The following is a 27,828-nucleotide window of genomic DNA, read 5'->3' on the forward strand; positions in this document are numbered from 1 at the left end:
TATATACACTACCGGTCAAAAGATTAAAACAGATATTTTTAATGTTTTTTAAAGAAGACTCTTCTGCTCACCAAGTCTGCATTTATTTAATCCCAAGTACAGAAAAAACAGTAATTTTTTACTATTTAAAATAACTGTTTTCTATTTGAATATATTTTTAAATGTAATTTATTCCTGTGATTTCAAAGCTGAATTTTTAGCATCATTACTCCAGTCACACGATCCTTCGGAAATAATTCTAATATGCTGATTTGCTGTTCAAGAAACAATGATTATTATTATTATTATCAATATTTATCAACAGTTGAGTAATTTTTTTTCAGGATTCTTTGAATGGAAAAATCCAAAGGTCAGCATTTATCTGAAATAAAAAGCGTTTGTAACATTATACACGATACCGTGCAAAAGCTTGGAGTCAGTATAATTTAGTTTTGTTGGTATAAAGAAATTATAGAAATTAATACTTTTATTTAGCAAGGATTGATCAAAAAGTGATGATAAAGACATTTATAATGTCACAAAAGATTTCTATTTCAGATAAATGCTGTTTTTCTGAACTTTCTATTCATCGAAGAAACCTGAAAAAATTCTACTCAGCTGTTTTTAACATAATAATAATAATAATAATTAATGTTTTTTTTAGCAGCAAATCAGAATATTAGAATGATTTCTGAAGGATCATGTGACTGGAGTAATGATGCTAAAATTCAGCTTTGAAATCATAGTGATATTTTAATTAATGAATATTTTAATTATTCCTAACAATTATTTTAAATAATAAAAATATTTCAAAATTTTACTGTTTTTTCTGTACTTCGGATCAAATAAATGCAGGCTTGGTGAGCAGAAGAGTCTTCTTTAAAAGTCTTTTGATCATTAGTGTGTATAGATCTCTTATGTGCTCTCTAAAGATATGCTGTAATCTACTGTTGTCTTTTTTAGATGATTGCACAAGTAATCTAAAGAAGTCTAAAAATACATGGCAATTAGCCTCCGCAATTAAATTTCCTATAAAAATATCCAGTGTAGTCCTCATATATTGTGTAGCCCTAGTTAATCTAGATCTTTGGAACTGCTTTTATTTGTATGGTAATTCACGTAATTGCGTTATTATAAATGTCTTTACTGTCACATTTGGGGGTGGGGCTTAGCGACAGGTCATTTTAGCAGTGATTTTTTTAAAGTGATCCATGTGTATGGCAATCTTGCATTGAGATATGACACTGGACAGTTTATTTAAATGGGTTGATAAACTGGTTTATCACCCACCTCCAATCATTATCAATCATATCAGCCAATCATTTTTCATTGATTGCATCTGTATCTTTAATAAAATCTAATATGTGTATGAGGAATGAGGATGTTACTCTTCTTAACTTTCCAAGAGTGTGTCTTTGTACACACATACGCTGGTTTTTGTGTGTATTCAGCAGATGGAAAGCAGTGTGGAGGCAGATGCACGGCACGAGGAAATCTTGCACTCCCACCAAGTGTCCTTCAGCACTGAAGAGGGAGGGAAAACTCAGGCCTTCAGTCTTGTAGTGTAGACACGCACTTTCAGGTTCATCTGCAGTTCAACAGCCCAAAAAATGTTACTACTAGTAAGAGGAAAGCACTCAGTGCCTCTTAGAGTGTTCACATTCCACAAATCAGCACTTGTACTGTGCTCAACATTTCAGATGCTGTTTGTGCAAGCCAATATTGCATCCAATACAGCACAAACTCTCCTATTGTCTAGTGTAACCCTTACAGTATGGAGAAACTGACTCAGATATGTGTTTTAAGAGGTGTTGGCCAAGGCAAGCATTGCTATTACTATTGGTGACCTTGTTGGAGCGACCCAAACTATGTCTTTATTATATTATACAGACTTTCTGTGGGCTTTTTTGACTTGGGTCCCAGTGCACGATTAATTGAAATGCGTGCTGTCAAATGATTAATCGTGAATAATCGCATCCAAAATAAAAGTTTTTGTTTACATAATAAATATACACAGTACACACACATATATTATGTAAATTCACACACACTGAGTATATATTTTGAAAATGTTTACATGCATTTACATATATATATTTATAATATAATTTATATTATCTATAAATCTATTTAATATATAAACATAACATATTTTTATGAAATATATACATGCATGTGTGTGTATTTATATATACATAATAAATATACACAGAACATACACGTATATAAACAAAAACATTTATTTTGGATGTGATTAATCATGATTAATCGTTTGACAGCACTAATTGAAATAAAACTAAATTTACGATATGGATTAGAACGAATTAATTTTGAAATGGCAAAGGCTGTGATTTAATTAAATAAATGTATGCTTCTGCTCTTGAGTTTGTGTCACTTTGGAAATGCAACATGTGCCTAAAGTCTTCCCTTACTTGCAACGAGAAACGTTTATCAGCAAGAGAAGCTTTAAGGGTTTTCTGTGGTTTTCCATTCAAATAAAAAATTTGATGGTTAAACATTTTAAAATGAAGGAATTAAGACAGCCATGAATGTAATTTTACAGTTGTAAAGTAATATAAAATTATTATTTCATATTATTTTTCTTAAATACTTTTTTTTTTAAATTTCACAGTAAAATAATAATTTATATTATTATAATTATCTTGTTATTTGTATTTGGTATTTTTATATTAGTATTTAGTAATAATAATAATAATAATAATAATAATAATAATAAAATCCAAAAGCAATATAAACAATAATTTACGTATTATAATTTTTGTATTATGACATATAACATTTAACTAATTATGATCTATAATATCATAATTATAATATTTATTTGTATATTTTATAATATTAATAATTATTATTATTGTTGGAATTATTATTATTTTTTATTATTATTATTATTATTATTAGTAGTATTTTATGTTCATAGTTATATAATGACAAAACTTTGGCAAATTGTGTGGCTCTACGAACATAGCACAGTAAACCTGTTTTTTTTTTTTTAAATCTAATTTTTTCAATTACCTTTTCCTCCCTAATTCAACCCCCCCCCCCCCCCCCCCAAAAAAAAATCAACTCATATTATCTTATAAAAATCAACTCGCATCATCTTCTAAAAATCTTTTTTTTTTTGGTAATCTCATTGGGAGTTTGGGTTGCATTTGGCTGTTAGTTTGAAGATCTGAGTCATACCGATAGACGTCAGACAAGTGGCTGTTTCCCTGCAGAATTTGAGAACTTTCCACTGAAGAACTTGTTCAACAGTTGGTGCGCTGTCATTTTTTTTTTCTCTTTCACAGGACAGACAGCAGCCTTGTTGTTTTTTTATATTTTGCTTTCTCTTTGCTCTCTGCAGTCTGTGACACCCTTTTGTCTCATTTTCAGCTATCTATAACTATGATGCCAGAGGAGAGCCAGAGCTGAGTCTTCAGGTGGGGGACACGGTACACATACTTGAGACGTTTGAAGGTGAGTGTCGAGTTCCAGCGTGTCTTGACACGTCCACCCACACTTTCTTATAGCGTGTTCACACTTGCACTGAACACACAATCTGGGGTATCCCAGAGTTCTGCTGAAGCTCTGAGAGCTTCATATGTGGCCTGCAAGATTCAAATTCAGCAGCATATTTGCTTGCATGATTTAAAGTGCAACAGTAACAGTTAAAACAACTTTGTAACAGTTCATTTTACCCAAAGTCCAATTATAATGTTAAAATGTCAATGTTTTGACCTTTAAGCTCTGTTTACAGTTGGCCTGAAAGGGATAGTTCACTCCAAAATAAAAATTCTCTTATAATTTACTTACCCTCATGTCATAGCGAAACTGTAAGGATTTTTTCTTCTATGGAACACTTAAGATATTTTTTAAAAATGTCTCCAATGGGGTACAATGTGAGCATGGAGAAATCAAGAGTTTGGAAACCACCAGCAACCAACAACGACCTGATCGGCTGAGAAAACAACAGTAGTTGATGACAGACAAATCATAAAAGCTGTGAAAATGAACCCTAAAAGATGTGTCTGTAAAATCACCAACAACTTCCAGAAAGCTGGGGTGATGCTCTGACAATCTACTGTCCTCAGGAGACTTTGACACAGAATTACAGATGCTACACAGCAAGATGCAAACCTCTGACCAGCACCAAAAATAGAAAGGCAAGATTAGAGTTTGCAAAAAAAGCACAAAGGTGAGCCAGAAGAGTTTTGGAACTGTGTTTATGGACCGATGAGACAAAGATGAACCTTTATCTAAGTGATGGGAAAGCAAAAATGTGGAGAAAAAAAGGGAACTGCAATGATCCCAAGCATACAGCCTCATCTGTAAAGCATGGTGGAGGTGGTGTCATGGCATGGGCATGCATGGCTGTCTCTGGAACAGACCCTCTCAACTTTACTGATGACTTAATGTATGATGACAGTAGCAGAATTAATTTGGAGGGGTACAAAACCACCTTTCCTACCAATATTCAAGAAAATGCCACCAGATTCATTGGGAAGTGCTTCATATTGCATCAGGACAATGACCCAAAACACCCTGCCAGTTCAGTCAAGGAATTTATAAGGATAAAGAAATGGAAAGTCATAGATTGCCCAAGTCAATCTCCAGATATAAATCAGACTGAACATGAATTTCACCAACTGAAGAAGAGAGTAAAGGCAGAAAGTCCCCAAAACAAGCAACAATTGGAATTGGCTGCATTAAAGGCTGGGAAAAGTATTTCAAAGGATGAGAGCAAGAGTCTGGTGATGTCTATGGGTCACAGACTCACTGCTGTGATTGTGCGCAAGAGATCTGCAACTAAATAATAGCTTTTAATCTTTTATATCTGCCTTATGTTCAACTGTCCCAATACTTATGCTCACATCAATGAGTGGGATGAACTCTAAAAGTGCGGTTCTTTTTATTTGGTAAAACGTGTATGTGTTGAAACAGCTAATAATAAAATGTGACATTCTGTAGTTTTGTCTCATATTCATCTTTCAATCATATTTGCATATTTGACTCCACAGCCAACAGAGCAATTTTGTCTTTACTGTTCCAATACTTATGGAGGGCAATATATATATATATATATATATATATATATATATATATATATATATATATATATATATATATGTATATATATTCATCATTACTCCAGACTTCAGTCACATGATCCTTCAGAAATTATTCTAATATGCTGATACCGTATTACTTTTTTCAGGATTCAATGATGAATAGAAGGTTCACAAGATCAGCATTTATCTGAAATAAAAATGTTTTGTAATGTTTTTCAGTAAATGTCTTTAATGTCAATTTTTTCTAAAAAACAAAACAAAACAACCTTTTCATTGTAGCATAAACACCATCCAAAACATTTTGTGATCACTCAGACTATTCTTTGATGTAGGCAAAACTGCATGTAACTAGATTGTATTTGTAGTGTAAATGCAAATGTGTCCTGATGTGTCTCAGACAACAGTGATGGACCACCTACTCACCTGTCGATCAAGCATTGTGCTAAAACAAGGGTTTTTAAATTAGCTGTCCATGTGCAGCTTTAAAAGAAAACAACAATCTGATCTCAAAATTTCAGTCCTTCTGGGAAAAAAGTCTGTCTCCTCGTAAACTCACTAAATTAATATTTTTTGGAAAGTTTTATAGTATTCTTTTTCAACAGCACACAAACTAATTGTGCAGTCAACATTCATTAAGAAACCATTATTATTATTCATCAGTACCAATCAGTCTGACAACTGCAACCATGATTATTTAATTTACACCCCCTTCCAACTCCGCAAGTCATGGCTTAAAGACAATACAGAGTGTCCAGCTGTTGATTATGACATTGCAGTGCTTGCATTCATGTCTCTCCTCTTGTAAATAAGATATTTTTTATTTATTTAAAATCTTCCATTTCGTTTTTTAAGAATGGAAAAGCTGATTTTGCAGACTTGATTTACATCTATCCTAGTTTCTCTAGTGATTTTTGTTAACTCTGAACAAACAGAACATCTGTCTTATTCTGTTAAATAAATAATATATAGCAGCATCTGCCATGTGGCATCATCTGTCTCAAAGATCTGTTCTTTATTTTCTCTCTCTCTCCTTCTCCCAGGGTGGTACCGAGGATACACACTACGACAGAAATCACAAAAGGTGTTGGGATAATTATCATCCTACTGATAAACTGACAATCTAATCATTACCTGACATTCTGCAGCAGGCGGAATGAATTGCGTGGGTTCTCACAAATGCTTCTTTGTCTTATTTCAAAGGGCATTTTCCCTGCCAACTATATTCATCTGAAAGAAGCGAAAGTTGAGGGAACAGGGTAAGAGGCAGCTCACATGTTAATTATGCTCTATAATTCGTTAATGACAAAATGTCTATCACTTAATTAAGCATGTGCTGTCAGAGGAGTCTACGGTGACAGTCATCTGCCGTTGGCTTTAAAGTTTTGCTCGTTTGCCCTCAGAGACCCATTGTAGCACAATTATAACACTTGTTCAAAGCAGTTAAATAATGCATAATTCATAAACGGGTTAAAATGCTCTGAAATGTATCATAGCAACACATTTGGCAAGAAAATATAGCCTGAATCTTCCAGCATACCAAAGTCACACAACATGGTCACTGCGTTACTGACACACTTGCTGAGTGTTTTGGACCAAATTTAGCAATCTTCTAAGTATGTGTTTGACCTGATATATTTTTTTTCTCACATCTCAACATGTTTAGTGATAGAACATATATATATATATAAACCTGTGTAAATAAGAGGCAGCTTGTTGCAGAAATGTGGACTGAATATATTTAGTAAATATTATATATCATTTATCCCAAATGAGTTTGATGTAGCCTTATGAAAGTTTATTGAGTGTTTCATGGGTGTGCTGAAGTTAACTAGGACGTCTTATATAGAGGTCAATGCAACTGTGCTGTAGGCCTCTAAATATGCATTTTGTGTTAGTTTGGAAGGTCGGTGAGGTGCAAGAATATTCTGGCATCATGAAGTTTTACAGAGATTAACATATCCGAGTTATAGCCCAGCTTTCTGAGAAGGCTTATGCAGTATGTTTGTATAAAGCAATTAAATAAAACCAAACTTAACATGCCCTGAAATTCTCACACAAATGAGCCTGTTTAGTGAATGTTACAAAAATAATTTGGTTACACTTTACAGTGTCATTTTGTAACATTAGTTACATTTACATTTTACATTTAGCTGACGCTTTTATCCAAAGCGACTTACAATTGCTATATATGTCAGAGGTCGCACGCCTCTGGAGCAACTAGGGGTTAAGTGTCTTGCTCAGGGACACATTGGTGTCTCACAGTGGATTCGAACCCGGGTCTCTCACACCAAAGGCATGTGTCTTATCCACTGCGTCATCACCACCCTATTAGTTAATGCATTAATTAAAACATGAGCTAACAGTGAGCAATAGATATTTTTGCAGTATTTATTAACCTTTGTTAACGTTAGTTAATAAAAATGGTCACGTTAACTAACATTTTTATCATTTTTAACTAATATAAACAGATGTAACATTTGATCTTAAAAATATGTTAGTTAAATGCTGCAGAAGTAGTTAATTGTTAATTCATGTTAACTAATATAGTTAACTAATGTTAACAAATTAAACTTTATTGTAAAGTCTTACAAAAAGGTGAAGTGTTACATATAAAAAAATATATAACTATATTTTATATACTGTATACAATTTTTATATATTTTAATATATACAATAGATTTGTATTAAAATGAATACATTATAAAATATTCTTTGATATGAATATTTGTTGCATTAAATAAATCAAATAATGAAACTTAGCTTTTCCTGAGTTTCCTTAGTGAAATATATTTGCTTGAATTATTTGTTATTGTGCTGAATTGTGTTATGACTTCAAAACTTAGTTAAGTAAAATTACTGGTGGAACTTTGCAACCCTAAATGCCTTGCTCTGCAATTTTGCAAAAGTATCTCCCTCTCTGAGGGTTAAAGAACAGCGAATTACTTTTGTGTTTTTGAGAACCTGAGTAAATCATGTTTTTCTTCTAACCTTCTGTTGATGCACAGGAAACAAGAGACTGTTGTACCTACAGATTTGCCCTTGGTCCAGGAGCTGGGCACCACGTTACGAGAATGGACACAAATATGGCACAAGCTTTATGTGGTATGTGAACCCACCTGTGTCGCCTTTGCGGTTTGTTTGAGTTCACCTCACCGTCCATTTCAGCTCAACCCAGAGCTTTCCACGATGTGTTTGTTCAACAAAGACAAATCCCATCCGTGGTGTTTTGTAAGCCATGGCATCGTTTTAATCACCTGTTCGTCTGCATACCAGAGCAACAAGACCACGCTGTTCCGGAACGTTCAGCAGATGGCCTACAGCCTGATCGAGTACCGCTCGCAGATTGTGTCCGGCACGCTTCCCAACGACGAACTTGTGGAGCTCAAGAAGAAAGTCACAGCGAAAATCGATTATGGGAACAGGTGTGGTTTGGCTTCCTGTACTTCCTCATGTTGTTTCACCAAACAGATATTTGAATAACTTTTCATTTGAGAAGCTTTTCATATGAAGCATACATTTTGAGTTTACCCAATTGAAGTTGCTGGAATGCATTAAAACTGTATGCAATTGATTATAATAATACAGTGGGGACGTGTTAGTATTCTTGTGTTGTAGAATCTGTCTGTGTCTGTTGCACAGGATTCTGGGGCTTGATTTAGTGGTGCGCGATGAAGCAGGAAACACATTAGACCCCGAACGCACCAGCACGGTCAGTCTGTTCAGGGCTCATGAGTCAGCATCACACAGTATTGATGAGAGGATACAGGAGGAGAAGGTAAAACATTTGTTTTTGCTCTGTGCATTATCAATATATATATATGCTGGTTCTAGGAAAATGTTTTCTTTTTAGTTGCATGTTGAAGCCCGGGTCCAGAATTAGCACATGACTATTGCCAAATTGGCTTTGACGAGTAATTCAAATAGTTGGCTGGTAACTGTACAAATGCATGGTTTGAACTGGAATGTAAAAATGACAGGAATCGTGTCGAGTCAAAGTGATGCAAACGATCTGCTAAAGAGAAAGAGATATACTGGTTGATTATTCTGCAGTTCTGTTTTGTAAGCGAAATAAGCAAACTATAGCCTATTTATTTGTCAAATATATTTATTAACATTTTATAGTGCAAAACTACCATAGTTCATAATAAATGGAGATAAACAGATGCATAACAAATGTCCCAAAATAACTGATACACATACTGATAGATCATTTGTGCGAAGTTGCATTTAGAGAAGCAGCAAATTAAAATAGTAAAACGCATTTTAGGAAGTACTTTAAATAAAAAAAGTAAAAAGAAAAAAATCTAATATTGGTGTGGTGTTAAAACCTTGCTTTTATTTATATATATATATATATTACATTTTTATGTTTAGTTTGTTGTCTCAAAATCTTTTTAAATCTTTCTCAAAGTCTTTTTAAAATCCTTATTCTTTTGCATAATTTTTTTTTTCTCAAAACATTAAATTTTCATCATAGTTTTTTACCACAACACTCCTAGACTTTCCTCACAAGTGTCCATGAAGGTTAAATTACTTTTTTTTTTTTTTTTTTTTTAAATATGCATTTGGTAGACACTTGTATTTAAAGCAAATTGCATTGCGTTTAGGATGTACATTTTATTAGTTCATGAATTCTCTGCGAATCGACAAATGACCTTGGCATTGTTAGTGCCATGCTCTACTGCTTCAGTACACTTTCAGTTTTAGAAGGTGTCACTGAACTTTAGTTCAAACTGTCCACTACTTGTCTCAGATCCTGAATTTTGCTATTTTTTCGGTAGATGCGACTTCAGAACCTGGAGAAGCGGCGTCAGACCCTCTTCAGCAGTGTGCACACGTATAGCCTTCTAATAAATCTCAGAAACTTTGTATGCAACATCGGCGAGGACGCTGAACTCTTCATGTCATTGTACGATCCTGACAAATCTGAATTTATTAGGTGAGTCAGTCGTTCCTTTGATTCTCTTTTTTTCTTCTTTATGTTGTTTATAAGAAGCAGAAGGAGATTGAAGAATGACCTCTACATATGAATTCCTCACAAGAAGTGTTTGAAATATGTGAATGCTTATTTCTTTGAAAGCTGAAGTACAGCTGTATATATCACAGCTAGGGCCTAGTGAGCATGTGTCAGTTTCAGTGGAGAAAAAGTAGTTTTTGTGACACATTTTGTCTTGTCTAATAGTGAAAACTTCCTAGTACGGTGGGACAGCACAGGCATGCCGAAAGAGATCGAAAAACTCAACAACCTTCCTGCACTCTTCACGGTAACAAAGATCAAAGAATACTTTTTCTAAGGTTTTTATAGTCCCATATGCTACTGTTCAACAATTTAGGGTCAGTAAGTAAGTAATTTTTGAAGAAGTCTTTTATCCTCACCAAGGCTTCATTTATTTGATCAAAAATATAGTAAAAACAGTTATACTGTGAAAAATTATTACAATTAAAAAGAAAATGTTTCTATTTGAATATGTTTTAAAATGTAATTATTCCTGTGATGCAAAGCAGAATTTTCAGCATCATTACTCCAGTCTTCAGTGTCACATGACCCTCATCCAAAATCATTTAATATGCATTTTTTCTCATGAATAGAAAGTTCAAAAGAACAGCTTTTATTTGAAATAGAAATCTTTTATAACATTATAAATGCCTTCACTTCACTTTTGATCAATTTAAAATGTCCGTGCTGAAGAAAAGTATTAAAAAAGGTTTTGACCCCAAATTTTGAACGGCAGATATAAAAATGAGAAAGCGTTGGATTTTTTTCCTTGTGCTAATCAAACATTTTGAAGTGCTTCCTGCTGTTCTTCTTCTGTGGCGTCTCTGTGTTTAGGATCTGAGCAGCAGTGACCTTATCAGACAGCGTCTCTTCCTGGTGTGTCAGATCATCCGTGTGGGCTGCATGGAGCTGAAGGAGGGAAAGAAACACACAGGAGGACTGAGGAGGCCGTTTGGAGTAGCAGGTTCTGGACTTAGAAATAGATTCTTTATTGTTAGTAGATGGTATAACATAGAGCGTCCAGGGGTTTCCTAGTTGTTCTCTTCATTTCACACTTCATATTTGCCATTTGTTTAGAAACACCAACCAACCAACCTTAAAGGAAAAAAGTAATTTTGTGCCTCTAGCATAGTGTTGCAAAATTGCATAGAATTATTTTCAGGCAGATTTTCTAAACACTGCGTTTTAGTTGGACAGTCAGTTCTGGTTAAAGGAATAGTTCACTCATAATAAAAAAACACTGAGGCCGTCTAAGATGTATATGAGTTTGTTTCTTCATCTGAACAGATTCTGAGAAATTTACATCACTTGCTCACTAGTGGATCCTCTGCAGTGAATGGGTGCCGTCAGAATGAGAGTCCAAACAGCTGATAAAAGCATCACAACAACCCACAGGTAATCCACACCACTGCAGTTCAGCAACTAACATCTTGTTAAGTGAAAAGCTGCATGTTTGGAGGAAACAAATCCATGATTAAGGAGTTTTAACTTCAAACTGTTGCTTCTCGACAAAATATGAGTCCATAATCCATAATAACACTTCCTCCAGTGTGTTATTCACTGTTGTCCTCTCACATCAAAATCCATTGACATATGTTATTCAAAATGTTATTCAAACTTTTTCACTGGAGAAATCACTGGAGACAGGCCTCATATTTTAGCCAGAAGTAACATTTTAAAATGAAATTAAGAAATGTCTTAATGCTGGATTTGTTTCTTACAAACATGTAGCTTTTTGCTTCACAAGACATTAACTGATGGACTGGACTGGTGTGGATTATTTGTGAATCATTGTGATGCTTTTATCAGCTGTTTGGACTCTCATTCTGACGGCACCCATTCACTGCAAAGGATCCATTAGTGAGCAAGTGATGTAATGGTACATTTCTCCAAACCTCTTCTGATAAACAAACAAACTTGGATGGCCTGAACTATTCCTTGGAGTTCTTTCACCTCAAAATAACAAATCAGACCGCTTTACACCTCAAATAACACACATTTTGTTCTACTGACGAATGCATGTAAGTGCTTTAAGAACAACACCACAGACGTTTTAGCTGTTGGGCTTCAATTCTAAGTGCATTACTCCAAGGGCATTTTTCATCTGTTTTCATGATCTTGAGGGATGTGTCAACTTCATTTTGTGTGGTAATGGATTTTATCCCTACAGATGACGTATGTGTTCACAAAGGTTTAATTGCATCACACCATACTGCTTCTTTAGTATTTTGATAACAGCACTTTTACTCTTGTCCTTGTCACTTTAGCACTACCTCGCATTGTCAGATATCTGAGCAAAAGACATTATTTATCCATATTGCCAGTTTGCTGTTGAAAAGAATGACATTTTCCCAGTCAAGCCTTTCACATCTTATAGTGTTCGGTTCTATTTTCTTTTCCTGCTATCACATTTCAGTTTAAAGTTTTCAGTCTTGCAAGTAGCTGAAAGACCAAACGTTACTATTGTTACTTTTCCTCCAAAAATGTCATATGAAATGATTACATTATCAATAGATGTTTGTATCTTAAGCTACAGGCGACCTGCATTTGCTGCAAATAGTGTTTCCTTTTTGTTTCAAAAGGATTTTTTTTTGCTGCTGAGTCACTGTACGCATTAACATCAGGTTGAATGCCTGCATTGTATTTTTCAAGATGAAAAAAGCCATTTTTACCATAAGCTTCAAAGACAGATTGCATCATGTTCAGCCTGCATTTTTCTTAAACCTGAGCACAGGCAATACCCAATTTACCCCGTTGTGAACATGTCTGTCTGAAGTACGAATTTAGAGAGCTAGACATTGCATCTAAAGGAATAGCTCACCCAAAAATGAAAATTTGCTGAAAATTTACTCGGGCCATTCAAGATGTAGATGAGTTTGTCTTCATCAGAATAGATTTGGAGAAATTTAGTATTACATCACATGCTCTCGAATGGATCCCCTGCAGTGAATGGGTGCCGTCAGAATTTTAACTTTAAACCATCGCTTCTGGCCAAAATAGTGGAGAATCCATAATAATGCTTCCTCTAGTGAAAAGTCCATCCCCTGTTGTCCTCTCACATCAAAATCCACAGATATATTTGTTTAGGACTGTTTTCACTTGTAAACGGTGCTTGGTTTGTGCATATTTCTCTCCTGATTCAGGTGAGACAACTTTTTCACTAGAGAAAGCAATATTATGGGTAGAGGACTCGTATTTTAGCCAGAAGAAGCAGTCTGAAGTTAAAAAATGCCATAATGATACATTTGTCTCTTCTAAACATGCATCTTTTCACTTCACAAGCGTTAATTGATGGACTGGAGTGGTGTGGATTGCTTGTGGACTATTGTGATGTTTTTATCAGCTATTTGGACTCTCATTCTGACGGCACCCATTCACTGCAGAGGATCCATTGGTGAGTTAGTGATGTAATGCTCAAATTCTCCAAATCTGTTCTGACGAAGAAACAAACTCATTTACATATTGAATGGCCTGAGTCAATAAAGCAAATTTTCATATTTAAGTGAGGAGTTCTATTAATTTTGATCAAAAGCAATTATTGGTAGCAAGCATTTTCACCGAAAAGATACTGTTGTTTTAGATTTAATAATTGAGGTTCTTATAGACTCGAAATTAATCTCTTATCAGCATTGAAACAGAATTGTACAGTAGGAAGACAAAATTAACAATTTGCTCTACAAATCTCGCCTTCGAATACATCTGAAAAAGAATACTTGCAAAAATGCAAGATATTTGCTCTCCCTCTGAGGGAACGTGAACGATATTGAATGTAGTAATTAAATGTAATGTATCTGTGGTTCGGATCAGCACTAGCCTCATGTTTCTTTGTGTGTACAGTCATGGATATCACAGATATTGCCCATGGGAAAATTGATGATGATGATAAGCAGTATTTCATCCCCTTTCAACAGTGAGTGTCCTTTATGAGATTATAACATGCTTCATTTGCATGATAGTAGTTTCTGTTTTCATGTTTTTCTGTTCTTTTCCTGCATTATTGTTTATTTTGGGCAGAGTCCGTCATACACTGTTACTCCCTAGGCTATATTTTTATAGCCTTTTTTCTTCAATTTTGTCCTTTTCCTCTTGGAATCTCTATTTCTAGGATTGCCATGGAAACGTACATCCGTCAGAGACAGCTAATCATGTCTCCTCTCATCCCGTCTCGTGTCATTGGCGAGAACGAGCCACTCGTTTCCGTCTTCAACAAGGTCATTGCAACGCGTGAGGTCAACCACAAAGGACAGGGTAAATCCAGACCAATAGGCCAAAAAATTAATCTTTGCTCTTGTGTTTTTGCCTCTGGGGAGAAATGTGACCTTGTGGAAGTTTCCTGGTTGTGGCTTGAACATTTGGAAAGTTTGAGAGAATGAAAACAGGATCACTTTGATAGAGTCAAACTGATTTGCATAGAGACAGAATGAGATGTGAAGATGTTTCAGCTGTAAATTTGAATATCATCCAATTTAAAAAATTCTGTCTCTTTTAAAAATGCCAGTTTCACTCTGTATTTAATTGGTAAGATTGCTATAGCTGTCGCTAATAATTATTACCAACCTGACCAGTTTAATAGCATATAAAATTAGTGTTTTTTTTTGGTCAAATTTTGGGTCAACTTGGAGTTTTATTCATTTAGTTAATATTACATTTATTTAAAAAATCCTACAAAACCTCATTGCTAAATCAGCCATGGTAATGCATTTTTGAACAAAAAATTCCCTTTTTAAATATTTTAGAGCACTGTGAACAATATGTGGAATACAATAATACATTTATATTTTAAGGGGTCATCATGCTAAATTCACTTTTCAGGTTGTTTGAACATAAATGTGTGTTGGAAGTGTGTGTACACATCCATCCTATGATTATAAAAATCCACCCAGTGTTTTTTTTAAATCCCTATTTTAAAATCCTCTTTCACAAATCAGGCTGTTCTGAGGTTCCTGCCAGAATGATGTAGTTCTGTACAGACCGCTCCCACAATAGTTGATTGACAAGGCCATCTTATCTTAGAGCCGCCCTGAGTGAGCTGTCTCCGGTGCAGGGGAAGACAAGATGTCTCCGATTAAGCGATTGAGGTGTTTTGTTGTTGGATGTAAAAATGAATATAGCAGTCGTCATTAACTCCCGACATCTGAGCCGCTGAAGACGCAGAGGATTAACGTTACTTTTGCTTTGAAGGGAATGTGCCGATCTCCGATCTGCCTAAATGAGTTTGTTCATTTACATTACATTTACATTTAGTCATTTAGCTGACGCTTTAATCTAAAGCAACTTACAAATGAGGACATTAGAAGCAATCAAAACCAACAAAAGAGCAACAACATGCAAGTGCTATTACAAGTCTTGGTTAGCCTAACGCAGTACACGTAGAAAGGTTTTTTTTTTTTCTTTTTTTTTTTAAAGAAAACAAGTAGATAGAATATAGAAAAAAGAACCCTAGTGTTTTTATATAAGAAACAAGTAGATAGAATAGAAAAAATAAAACTAGTGTTTTACAAGAAAAGCTAGAAAATAAATATGCAATTGATAGAGGGAATCATTTTTCGCGCGAATCATTCGTGATCCAGCCTCACCATACATAAGAAGTGAGTATAAGGGTTTTTTATGAACCTTTGCAAATCGTCTTTCCTAATAACATGCTAGTTAACCAGTTTCGCGGCTGAAGTTTACAGTCTGCTCGAGAGGGGCGGGGTCAGCAGAGCTCATTAACATTTAAAGCAACATGGACTATAATGGCTTGCTAAAAACAGAGCTGATTTTGACAGATTTTTGCGCTACCATTGGGAATTTTAACCAAAGTATGTTATAGACTTTTAATTAAGACCCTAAAGAATCATATCAACTTGTGCAAAATGGGCATCCGATGACCCCTTTAAAGTATTTTAGAAATAAGCTGTAAAAATACCCTGCATATTAATTTCAGCATGTACCTCTCATTTTCTATGATTATACATGATTTTATTGGCTTTAACACACATGAACACCTTAAAAAGTCTGTATTGCTCAGCAAATATTTATAATAGTCTCTCAAAGTGAGAATGATGCAATATTCAGACAAAATAATCGGGGACATTTTGCATGTAAATGCACACATTTAGCTAATGTGTTTTATACCGAGTTTGTCATTTTTATGTTGTGTTGAAACTTAATGCATTACATTTATTTTTTCTTTATTTTTTAACCCTTGAAGTATGTATTCTTTTCTTTTTCCATTTTCTTTTTCAGTTTTTAATAATTTTTTGAAAACGATTTATTATTTTACACTTTAGTCATTCTGTTCCCTCTGGGCTTGAGTTTGTTGACTGACGAGACCCGTCTGACCTTGTAATGGCATGTTTTCGCTTTCAGGTTTGTTTGTGACCCTGAAGCTGCTCCCTGGAGATGTGTTTCAGGTTCAAAAACATTACCCTCATTTTGTGGATCGCACATCAGCAATAGTCAGGAAAATGGGCTTCCCTGAAATTATCCTGCCAGGTTGGTCTGCACATCTGTCAGATCGTAACGTCTTCATCTTAATAGCAGTGCTATTAAAGTTTTTCTGACCCACAAAGACCCTCTTTAGTAAATCCACTTGCAGTTGTCTTTTCATCCTTTTCCTCTAATGACCATTACTAGAGAAGAACATACATCTAGTTAATGGAATGATGTCTATATGTCTCTACAGGTTATGTAAGGAATGATATATATGTTACGCTGCAACAGGGAGAATTTGATCGTGGCAAGAAGAAAACCCCCAAAAATGTTGAAGTTATAATGAGCGTGTTGGATGAAGAAGGAAATCCCATGGAGGTACAGAAACCCCGCAACATTAAATATTAACTAACATTAATATCTGGCCGCAATTAGGAGATTCCCACAGCATCGCTTAATAAAGTGTACTTTCTTGTAAATCCATGAGGTGAATCCTGATTTAATATAAATGTTATACGGAAACGGCTTCAGTTACATATCTTTGCGTCAAGTGTACCAAAAAACATGGGATGACCCTGGATTAACATTTTAGGAAATACCACCAAGGTCATTTTAATATGAATGAAAAACAACTTCTCTCATTCCATTGTCCTCCGTTCTTCTCATTATGTTGACTAGCAGTTTTAGCTTTTGCTATTTAGCATGTGGTGCTCATCCACCCCCTTTATCTCTGTGTTTTGACAGCAGAACTGTTGCTGGCATAAAAACAGCTTGCAGATCTTTCTCCTTTATGAAACGGCGGCTGTTTTTAAATGTCCAAACACACGGCACAGAAAGCTTTTTACTGCGCTGTTCTTGTCAAATGCTATTTCGAGGTATAATGCACATATAAGCCTGTCCTGTTTACACTGGCGAACACAGAAGAATACAAGAAACTCGTTCTGAAATGCTTTCCTAAAAAGATCCCCCCTCTTTTAAGAGATTTGAGCTTGTCTTTCAGTCTTATTTTTGGTGTAAATGCTGCACATTATGCAACACAGTTTCCTTTAACTCAAGCGGTGTGCTGCCAACTTCTGGTCTTGTTAACGTTGAACTTTTACTGCTGCAAACCTCTTACTGTACGAGAAAAGAGAAACCATTTTCTTCCAGTAGATGAGTTTTCCCTCACATTCTCATTCTCTCTTCAGAAAGCCATATTTCCTGGAGCTGGTTATGAAGGGATCACTGAATACAAGTCTGTCATCTACTATCAAGTCAAGCAGCCCTGCTGGAATGAGACGGTTAAGGTACAAACAGGACAAAAATAAAAGCAAAGACATCTGAGTTTAGGTTTTTGATGTTTTGAAGCTAAAGTCCCTTTCATATGAATCACGCCAGTGTTCTCTAATGCAAAGTGTCAATCTACAGTGCAACCTTGTATTACGTAGCTTTCAGGTAAAGTGCTGTAACCTATTACTTAAAGTTCATCACTTTCAGCTTTTGGAAATCACGTACAATAAGAATGATTTATGTCATTTATATGATTTATATCTGTTTATATGTATATGCATAATTAATGTTTATGCAGTCAAATGTTAAGTTTCAGTTTTAATGACAAAACGAAATATGACACATGCATAATTTAACTGGCAATTTTTGAAGGAGTGAAAAAATGTTACAGTTTTCCATTTAATTTCAAAGAAAATCTTTACATTTTTCATAAAATCTGTAATTTTCAGTCACTGTTTGGATGTAGTAAAACACCCACAGATGTAGCTGTAGAAAATATGTATGCTTTTTTGTCTGTCACTGGCCATAATTCTAGCAGGATTAGGCAGGATTAGGCATAAAATAACATCATGCATGTGAAAATCGGCTGAGAATCGAACAAATAGTTGTAATTTGGCTCAGAGGAATATGTAAATTATATATTTGTGGTAGTTAATCTGATGATACAAGACTTCTTCACATTACAAGTGGTTGGCGAAAGCAAACATTCTACGAAATGCACCATATTTTGTGAGTAAATGTGACATACTGTAATAGAGCAAAACATGCACTATTTTTGGGATTGGTACCCTAAAATTAGTAATAAACAAGTACTGGATTTCATTCAGCAAATATGATGCAGGGTGGTGTTAATTGTGCAACTAAAATTGCATGACAATGTGAAATGCCTATCATCAGAGAGAGCATGTTCTCTTTTTTTCTTTCTGTCATGTATTAAAGTAGTTGCCAAGATATTTTCTTGTTTTAAGATCAAATATGTTCTGTCTTCCAATTGATTGTGGTATTTTCACTTTCATGCTGCCTAGCAAGCTTCTGGTAGTGTTTTCATGTCGAGATTAATGTGACTCCTGACGCTTGTGCTAAGAGGTGTATTGATGCCCTTGACATGGATCATGTGAAAGGGACTTAAGAGCTACACCAGGGTTCCTATTAACTCCTCGTTCTCTTCTGTCCGTCAGGTGGCCATTCCCATTGAGGATGTGTGTCGATGTCATCTGAGGCTCACCTTTAGACACAGATCTTCTCAAGATTGTGAGTCTCATAGAGACGTTCACAGAACCTTATAGTAGAAAGCACTGAAGTAGCTAGAACTGTGTATAGAAGCTAAGGACTATGATATGTGTTCTCTTTTGTGTTTCCGCAGGGGTTCTCAACCTTTTCATGCAGGTCACGTTTGTGGTGTGCATTTCACTTTGTATTTTATATGCACAAGAAAACCTGCATATTTTGTTTGTAGGTCCAACACAGGGCAAAAAATTATGCTTGAAAATTTTTCTTTTTACAAATAAAGAATGCATATTCTGGGTTTATACAGATCTCACTTGACCCCATTAGCATTTTTGCTGACCCCAGGTTGAGAATCTCTGCGCTATTGCATATTCAGGCTTGTTTTTAAATTGAGTATCTGTGTGCTTACATTTCTGTAGCTAGAGATAAGTCTGAGAAGCCTTTTGGCATGGCTTTTGTTCGCCTGATGAAGTCGGATGGCACCACACTTCCAGATGGAAAACATGAACTCATTGTCTACAAGGTGGGCATCTTTAAGGAATGTTCTTGGTTGAGTGCAAATTGACAGAACTTGTGGCATAATATTGATTACTGCAAAAAAAACAATTTATTTTTTTTTGTTGCCAGAATTATAGCCAAAAAAATTATAACACCATGCATGTTATCATGAATTTAGTGTCAAATAATTGCCTAATAACTTTTTTCTTTGCAAGATTATATCCAGTTTTATATATTTGTTGCCAGGAAAACATAATACTCAAAATTTAAAAGTGGCAAGAACAACTTTACAGCTCAAATTATTTACAATTTTAACAGAAAAATGAATGTGTTTTTGTAAAATTGTCTTTTTTTTCTCTCTTTTTCTCCATATGCAACCTTTTTTTTGTCAAATTATTTTTTGAGGCTATATTTACTCATTATATATTATATAACTCATGATGATTCAGATTTGTTTTAAAAGAGGAAGCATTTTCTCCATACTTACTCTAGTAAAAATGAAAGAATAATACTTCAATTTGAATATAGGGAAAAAATAGGACCTTTCAGCCATAAAAAAAAAACAAAAAAAAAAGTTTTCAAAAGTTTTTTTTTTTAATACTCATCAATGCTAGATTTATTTGATACAGTAAAACAGTAAATTGTGAATTATTATTATTACAATTAAAATTTTTTTTTTTTTTTTTTTTTTGAATATATTTTAAATTCTAATGCTGAAATTTTTGCATCGTTACTCCAGTCTTCAGTGTCACTGGATCCTTCAGGATTTATTCTAATATGCTTATTTGCTGCTCAATAAATCTTTCTGATTATTATCAACATTGAAAACAGTTTTTGATGTTTCATATTTTTTGGAAACCGTGATGCCTTTATTTTTGTTTTAGGATTTTTTGGTGAATAGAAAGTAAAAAAATGGCATTTATTTGATATGTTTTGTAACATTATGAACGTCTGTTACTGTCACTTTTAAATTAATGTATTCTTTTATGAAAAAAAATAGTGTACTTTCTTTGCTGAAAGCTTTTTGGCTGCTAAAACTCATCTTGACATGTAACCTCTTCATGTAGATCTCTTCTAAATTTCCTGAACTTCTCTTTAAACCAGCAGTATCTGTTCTTGTTGGCCTTACTCTTACACCAGACAGGACTGTCTCAAATATGCAGTGCCACTACAAATTCCTCTTCTGTTTCTACAGGTGGATGTGAAGAAAGCTGACGACGCCAAGACCTATTTGACTCTGCCTGGCTCGTATGCTGAAGTGGAAGAGAAAGAGAGACAGACGGGAAAATCCTTCCATCATGCCGGCATCATTCCCATCACCAAAGACAGCTTCCAGATCTCCACCCTCACCTGCTCTACAAAGCTTACACAAAACGGTAAGAGTCATTTCCAAAAACAATATTTCACCCAAAAATTCAAGTCTGTTATTTACCCTCATGTCTTTGCAAACCTGACCTTCACTGATGCCTCTGCATATTGAACTTAGTAGATATTGTTTTCACACACATTACCTCTGTTCCTCATGCTGTCACATGGCTTCTGAAAACTTCAGTAAAAATCGTATGGTTTTAAACAACAGGAGAGATGAGAGTAGATAATTAGTTTAATTTCATCCTAAACTATCATTTTAAAAGCCACATGTATGTGTAAAAGCCGTATGAGACGGCAAGTTCTTGTGGTAGTTGCCTTTCTATAACTTTTTTTAATTTCCTCTGACTCAGTTGACCTTCTGGGGCTTCTCAACTGGAGATCAAACACTGAGAGACTTGAAGAAATTCTTCAGAAACTGATGGAAGTGGAAGGAGGGGAGATTATTAAAGTATGGTTGTGAGAAAACGCAACACTTGGCCTTCTATAAAATGCTGCCTTATGATCTAAAGTTTTTGTTGTGTGTTTCTCCAGTTCCTGCAGGACACACTGGACGCTCTCTTTAATATCATGATGGAGACCTCAGAGGAAGAAACCTACGATACACTAGTTTTCAATGCCTTGGCAAGTATTGATTATTTAACTTGATCTTTAGACATCCACCAGTTGCCAACCTATTCTTATGATGAGTTTCTCCAGTAATGGACAAAAGGAGAATTTCGAGCCTGTGAATATCAGACAAACTGTTAAAATATTTTTTTGGTAAGCTTTCATTTAACTTTTGTGCAATGTCCCCTAAAGCCAAATGTTTCACACAAGTATCACAAATAGAAAATTTATAAAACCAAGTTTAGTACTTTTAATGAAAGTGTTGCTTTTTGTTAGTGAATATGGATTTTATTCATTACTATATAGAAAAATACATAATAATTATAAAAATATAAGTTTTCTAATATTTCATTACTTTTAGATTGATTTTATTGTTAATTTAGTTTGTTTATTATTATTTTATATACATATTAATATGATACTGATTATTTATATTAATATTAATACTAATAGTAACATCAATACTATTTTCTTATATTTAAACATTATTAATAATTACACTAAATATGAATACTATTACTTGTTTTATTAATAAAGAAAAATAACATCATTATTAATACTATTAATGATTATATTAAAATATAAAATCATGAAAACTTAAAATCTATGTATCTATAAATAGTTATATATTTTTTTCCTGTGTATTTTTCTAGTTAACTGTAAAATTTGTCATGCAATTTGAATAATATTGTTTTAAAAAAATCCTTATCCAGTAACCACGAATGAAAAAACATATTGTGGGCAGATTATTCTGAGTGAGCAACACTTTTTTACTGTTGCTCATAATTGGGTTCGGGATCTGAACAAGTATTAAACTTTGGTCTAACTTTTCTAATCCAAATCACACTGCTTTTTGGGACTAAATGATTGCAGAAAAGTTACATTAAAGTTACAAACTGCATAAAGAGCGCTCTGCCGCGTCATTGCATTTTCATTAGTTATGTATGAGTAACCTTAATGCCATAACATGCCACATCGCCATCTGCATGTGGGATGTCTTCCCCCTCACAGACATACAGGTCAGATTATTCCGCCATGTGATGTGTGCTCGATGTCTTTGAAAACCATTATTTCTTTTGGGTGATTTTTATTTATTCAAGCCACTTTTTAAACCACTGTTTTAGCTGCATTACATTTGGGAAAGAAAATGACAGGCCGAGTGATGTCTGTGTGCCATAGTGCTTTGAGGTTTTGCATCATGTCAGAAAATGTTCTAATATCTTTTCTCTATCCACTTGATCTTGCTTGCATAAGAAGCAAAGAAAGTTAGTTTTGCGGAGGCCGAGAGTTCAATTTGATGAAAAACTATTAAATTGCCGTCTTAAAACTTTATAAAGTTTATAAGTGATTATAACATAAAGGGCTAGACCTTGTATTTTTGCTTTATTTGTCCAGGTTTTTATCATCTCGCTCATCGGCGACATAAAGTTTCAGCATTTCAACCCTGTTTTGGAGACCTACATTAGCAAACACTTCAGCGCTACTCTGGCGTACCAGTAAGAGTTACTGTCTTGTTTGGATTTCTCTGTCCTTTGTGTCACAGTTCCTGTGTTTTAATATAACTTGGCCATTTTTGTCCACATTTAATTCTCACCTTGCCATCTCACACTAACACTCTCTCCTTCTTTCACCTGTTCTCTATATACACCTGTCCAGTGATATTCTCAGGTTGAGACCTGTATTGATTTGCAAGCATGCCGTAATTGCCTCTATTTGCCTTGTCTGTTCACAGGAAGTTGACCAAAGTGTTGAATTATTTTGTGGGCCATGCTGAGGACCCAGCTCATACAGAGCGACTGTATGCGGCCTTGAAAGCCTTCAAGTATCTTTTTCATTTCATTGTGCAGTCTCGGATCCTCTATTTGAGGTAGGTACCGGCTCTTATTTGCTCTCAGAAATAGCCATCAGGAGGGCGTGATTGAACTTGTCCTTCATCTGACAATGCAAATGAAAAAGCAACAGCAAAAAAAAAAAACAAAAAAAACATACTTTCGAAATCAGTCACCTCGCCTCTATATCTAAACAGACACATGGGGCTATTGGACCTCCATATGCAACCTAGCAAAGCCAATTAAATTAAGAGTGTTGTTCAAAGACATTGTTGATATGGTAAACCTATCTACAGTCCAGCCTGTGTACTGCATAATAAGATTACATGCATCCATATGCAGCATATTTATTGCTCAGTGTCTAGATAGATACTGCTTCTTGACGTTTTGTAGTAACACGACTGTCTGAATAATGTGCCGAAAATGAATCACAACTGTAACGAGAGAGAAGCACTAGGGTGAAATCGCCTCAGTTTTGAATGTACCGGGTGAGTGCAGAAAGCTGCTAGCATGCTAGCTAACATATGTAAACATCACTGAAATATCAATGACAATCTGCTGCGGGAGATCATGTGAAGCGCTCCCTCTGTCATGATAATCTTAATATCTTGTAGTGTGTGATGCGCCACGATTTTCAAATCTTGTAGTGTGCGCATGTTTAAGATTTGAGGGAAGATAATCTGCAAAGATTGTGTGCTGCAACCAGATTTCATAATCGGTTAGGATTTTAAAACTCCTGTAGTGTAGGCCGGCTGTAGCGGTACTTTAAGGCAATAATATCTGTTACTAATGCTCATACTTGAAGTTATAGAGTTGAATCAACGCCTAACTCATCCTACACTGTTTGTGCTGCAGACAAAAATGATATAAAATAATTTTTTAACACCCTGGCATCCACCTACAACACCCTACAATCGTTATGCTGATGTTTCCACTCAAATGTTCTTTAGAAAATGTTTTTTTTCCCTGTTTGTTGTTGTCAGGTTTTATGGGAAAAGTGAAGATGGAGGGCAGTTTCTCGACTCCATTCGGACTTTATTTCTTTCTATCAGCAATCTCATGGACGGACCCCTGGATGAAGGAGTTAAGATAAAGGCAGGTTTTTTTTTACATGGATATACAATAGACGTTTAGAAGAAATGTTAATGGAGACCATTGGTGAACAGAGAGATTTGTAAAAACCACATTGAAGATTAAGAGTTATTTTTAAAGAAATTAATACTCTTATTATTCAGCAAAGATGTAAATAAAATGATCAAAAGTGACAGTTGAGATATAAAAAAATTCAAAAACTCTATTCTTTTTAATTTTTTTATTCATTGTTGATTAGAATGATTGCTTGCACATTATAATGATTTCTGAAGGATCATGTGACACTGAAGACTAGTCATGATGCTGAAAATTCAGCAATAAATTACTTATTAAAATAAACTCAAATAGAAATTGTCTTGTTAGTAATTGTACTGTTTTGTGTTTTCACTGTATGTGTAATGAACTCTGTTTCTCTGCTTTTTTCCCTAGGGAGCAATCTTGAAATATCTTCCCACCATCATCAATGACTTGCAGAAGGTCTTTGACGCTGTAGAGCTCAGGTAAAGTGAATGATGTATTTCACATTGCTGTGAAAACAGCTAGCCTTTGCATCACCACCGGTTTATAGATTTGTTTAGAAACTAATTTGTGGCATACTGTTGTTTACCATAATACGAAAAAAAAATCAACTTCATCCATTTTTGTTTGCATATATCATGGTTACAGTAAGGCACTTATAATTACAAATGAATTGCACCAGTGTTCCTGATGGTTAAAAAACAGTAATGTGAAGCTTGTATGTTTGAGAAATCACTTGCATGAATAATTCAGTAAAAACTGTTTATTATTTGAGTTTTAAAGTTGTATACTGTCCATCACTAACTTACGAAGGTCTTGACATCTCTAACAGGCTTGTAAACATCTACTGTTTGAAGACCAGTATAGGGAGTGTAGTAGCGCATCTCAGATGTTCACACTCGAGTTAAAAATTTATGTCATTGCTTACGTATTCTTCCCTTCTGACTTACGTTTTCTGTACTATGTAATTAATTTATAGTTTTCACTTTGAGTTTTTGTGGAAAACCTTTCTTTCTCTCACAGTGTTCAGCTGGCGAAGTTCATTGAAAGCATCCCAGATTTTCAGATGGTGAGGCAGAAGCTGGGCTGTCTGGTGAAAATTGTTGAGAGTAACCTGTTCAAACAGCCAGGTACAGTAGGACTTGACAGCCATTCAGGTCAAGATATCATTTTTTCTCATCGACTCGCACTAAAAGCTGTGTGTCATCCACACCTCTCATATTCTCTCTTGTGCTTTTAGACTGCAGAGATGTTTTGTTGCCTCTGATCACAGATCAGTTGAGTGGGCAGCTGGACGATAACTCCAACAAACCTGATCTCGAGGCTTGTGTCCAGCTGCTGAGCACCGTACTGGACATGCTGGATTGCAAAGAAGTGGTGAGTATGAAGCGGTTGGGCATCCCTAACAACTTCAGCCAGTTATGATGAGCTTTATCTCGGCCTCAGACCATCTGATGAGCAGAACCGCAGGAGCCAAACTAATTGGTGGCTTCATGCAATTTTCAGGAGTCAGGGAGTACAGGTTTTATCAGTCCACTTGGAAACAGAGATGCGTTTACAAGCCAGGTTTTTACAATAAGGATTTTTTTTTGTTGTTGGCTCAATCATTTTACTTCCTCTCTGAACATTGGCCACCCACTAAAAAAAGAATGATATATATTGATTTTAGCTATATTTGCTATAAATATATATTTTTTTGTAGTACATGTAAAAAATGTGCTACAAAAGTTTGAGGCCGGTAAGATTTTCATACTACTTTGAAAATTCTTTTATGCTCATCGAGGCTTCATTTGATTGATTACAATGCAATAAAAACAGTAGTACTGTGAAATATTATTACACAAATAATTGTTTTCTATTTAAATATACTTTAAATGTGATTTATTCCTGTGACGGCAAAACTAAATAACAGAATAGAATTAAATTAATAAAAACAGCAGCATTTATTTAAATGTTTTGTAAAAGTCTTTACTGTCACTTTTGATCAATTTAATGCATCCTTGTTGAATAAATGTATCAATATCTCTTTAAAAAAAGACTTACTGAATCCAAACTTTTAAACGGTAGTAAATCAATTGAATTTCTATTTAATAAGTACATTATATTTAATTAGTGTTTATTTATTAATTTTTGTCACAAAACATTAATGATTGCTTTGTCATTTTGCTTACATTTATATAATGCTGTAGCAAATTTTTCTGTTTTGTCAACAAGATAATGTAGAACAGAAGTCACAGAATCTCAGAAAACCAGATGTTTTAGTTTGCAAATCACAAAAATGGATGTGCAAGAACAATTAATTCAATACTTTTATTCAATAAACATATGAAGCAGCACAACTCAATACTGACAATAATAAGAAATGTTTCTTGAGCATCAAATCAGCATATTAAAATGATAAAATGACACTGAAGACTGGAGTAATGATGCTGGAAATTCCTCTTTGACTTTACAGGAATTAATTGCATTTTAAAATATATTACAAAACAGTCATTTTACATTATAATAATATTACACAATATTACAGTTTTTACAGTATTTTTGAGCAAATGAATGCATCCTTGGTGAGCAGTAGAGACTTCCTGGTTACATGAGACTGTGAATGACTTTTTGTATGAATACAGACAGGCTGATCTTTCAACCATGATGCATTTCGCTGGCTTGTTGATATGACAGCGCATTCAAGATCGGTTGACATTTCGGTTGATATGTATTGAGACAGGCAGACATTTCAGGTCAAACTCTTGCGACTTGTGAGCATCTCTTTGCTGGAGCAGTTACGTTGCAAATTTCCAAAATAAGGTCATTTGAAGTTGCACGGCTGTTTGTTTATGAGAGGGAGTCCTTTCTAGGTTCATTCAAGCATCCTTCAATGCATCTCATTCACCTTTTTTACGCTTTCAGGGTCCCACATCCGGTCATGTGAAGTTAATCGTGGACCGTCTCTTGCGGAGGGTCAACCGTACGGTCATCAACCTGAGTTTGGACTCTCCCTTCATAGTAAGACACCGGCATGCCACAAAATAGAGTGCTGTAGAAAGATTTAGCAGAGCTAAATCAGCTTAGCCTCCTGTCAAAGCTGCTGTTGTTTCGACCGCACAGCGCCGAAGCCCACACACACCTGCTGAAACTCATAACAACAGCAGTCTGGACCACTGAACATAACTTGTTTATTTCTTTGCCCAGGCCCGTGGCTATGAGTTTTCTCAGCGGTGTGGGCAGCACATGTAAAGTTATTGATTATTTCTTCTCTTCCCCTGGACACAGGGCCACTACCTGGCATGCATGACCGCTATCCTGAAACAAATGGAAGACGTGCATTACGCACAATACATCAGCACCTTCAAAACCAGACAGGACATTATCGTAAGTCTCCCGCTCTCTCCGCAGGTCCCATCCATCATCGCAAAGCCTTCTGTGCTCTGAGAGTTAAGTTATAAATAATCCACCTTTTGCA

The 27,828-nt window shown here is 34.9% G+C and overlaps 1 protein-coding gene across 1 annotated transcript in view; it reads left to right on the forward strand.

Moving 5' to 3' along the window:
• The window catches only part of LOC306848643 (dedicator of cytokinesis protein 5-like), a 66,159-nt gene that overhangs the window by 2,830 nt on the left and 35,501 nt on the right, over positions 1 to 27,828 (forward strand). The window contains exons 2-28 of the mRNA XM_079383304.1: positions 3,376 to 3,459; positions 6,092 to 6,132; positions 6,252 to 6,307; positions 8,057 to 8,153; positions 8,325 to 8,473; positions 8,691 to 8,826; positions 9,833 to 9,990; positions 10,234 to 10,315; positions 10,882 to 11,011; positions 13,885 to 13,957; positions 14,153 to 14,295; positions 16,399 to 16,524; positions 16,715 to 16,839; positions 17,649 to 17,747; positions 18,909 to 18,981; positions 19,377 to 19,480; positions 20,651 to 20,831; positions 21,177 to 21,274; positions 21,358 to 21,447; positions 22,828 to 22,928; positions 23,165 to 23,299; positions 24,245 to 24,356; positions 24,783 to 24,853; positions 25,395 to 25,501; positions 25,612 to 25,748; positions 27,276 to 27,371; positions 27,639 to 27,737. Of these exons, the coding sequence (XP_079239430.1) occupies positions 3,376 to 3,459; positions 6,092 to 6,132; positions 6,252 to 6,307; positions 8,057 to 8,153; positions 8,325 to 8,473; positions 8,691 to 8,826; positions 9,833 to 9,990; positions 10,234 to 10,315; positions 10,882 to 11,011; positions 13,885 to 13,957; positions 14,153 to 14,295; positions 16,399 to 16,524; positions 16,715 to 16,839; positions 17,649 to 17,747; positions 18,909 to 18,981; positions 19,377 to 19,480; positions 20,651 to 20,831; positions 21,177 to 21,274; positions 21,358 to 21,447; positions 22,828 to 22,928; positions 23,165 to 23,299; positions 24,245 to 24,356; positions 24,783 to 24,853; positions 25,395 to 25,501; positions 25,612 to 25,748; positions 27,276 to 27,371; positions 27,639 to 27,737 (2,903 nt within the window). The remainder of the gene's footprint in view (positions 1 to 3,375; positions 3,460 to 6,091; positions 6,133 to 6,251; positions 6,308 to 8,056; positions 8,154 to 8,324; positions 8,474 to 8,690; positions 8,827 to 9,832; positions 9,991 to 10,233; positions 10,316 to 10,881; positions 11,012 to 13,884; positions 13,958 to 14,152; positions 14,296 to 16,398; positions 16,525 to 16,714; positions 16,840 to 17,648; positions 17,748 to 18,908; positions 18,982 to 19,376; positions 19,481 to 20,650; positions 20,832 to 21,176; positions 21,275 to 21,357; positions 21,448 to 22,827; positions 22,929 to 23,164; positions 23,300 to 24,244; positions 24,357 to 24,782; positions 24,854 to 25,394; positions 25,502 to 25,611; positions 25,749 to 27,275; positions 27,372 to 27,638; positions 27,738 to 27,828) is intronic.

The sequence above is a fragment of the Barbus barbus genome (genome assembly GCF_936440315.1).
Source record: "Barbus barbus genome assembly, chromosome: 28".
In the NCBI taxonomy this organism is placed as follows: Eukaryota; Metazoa; Chordata; class Actinopteri; order Cypriniformes; family Cyprinidae; genus Barbus; species Barbus barbus.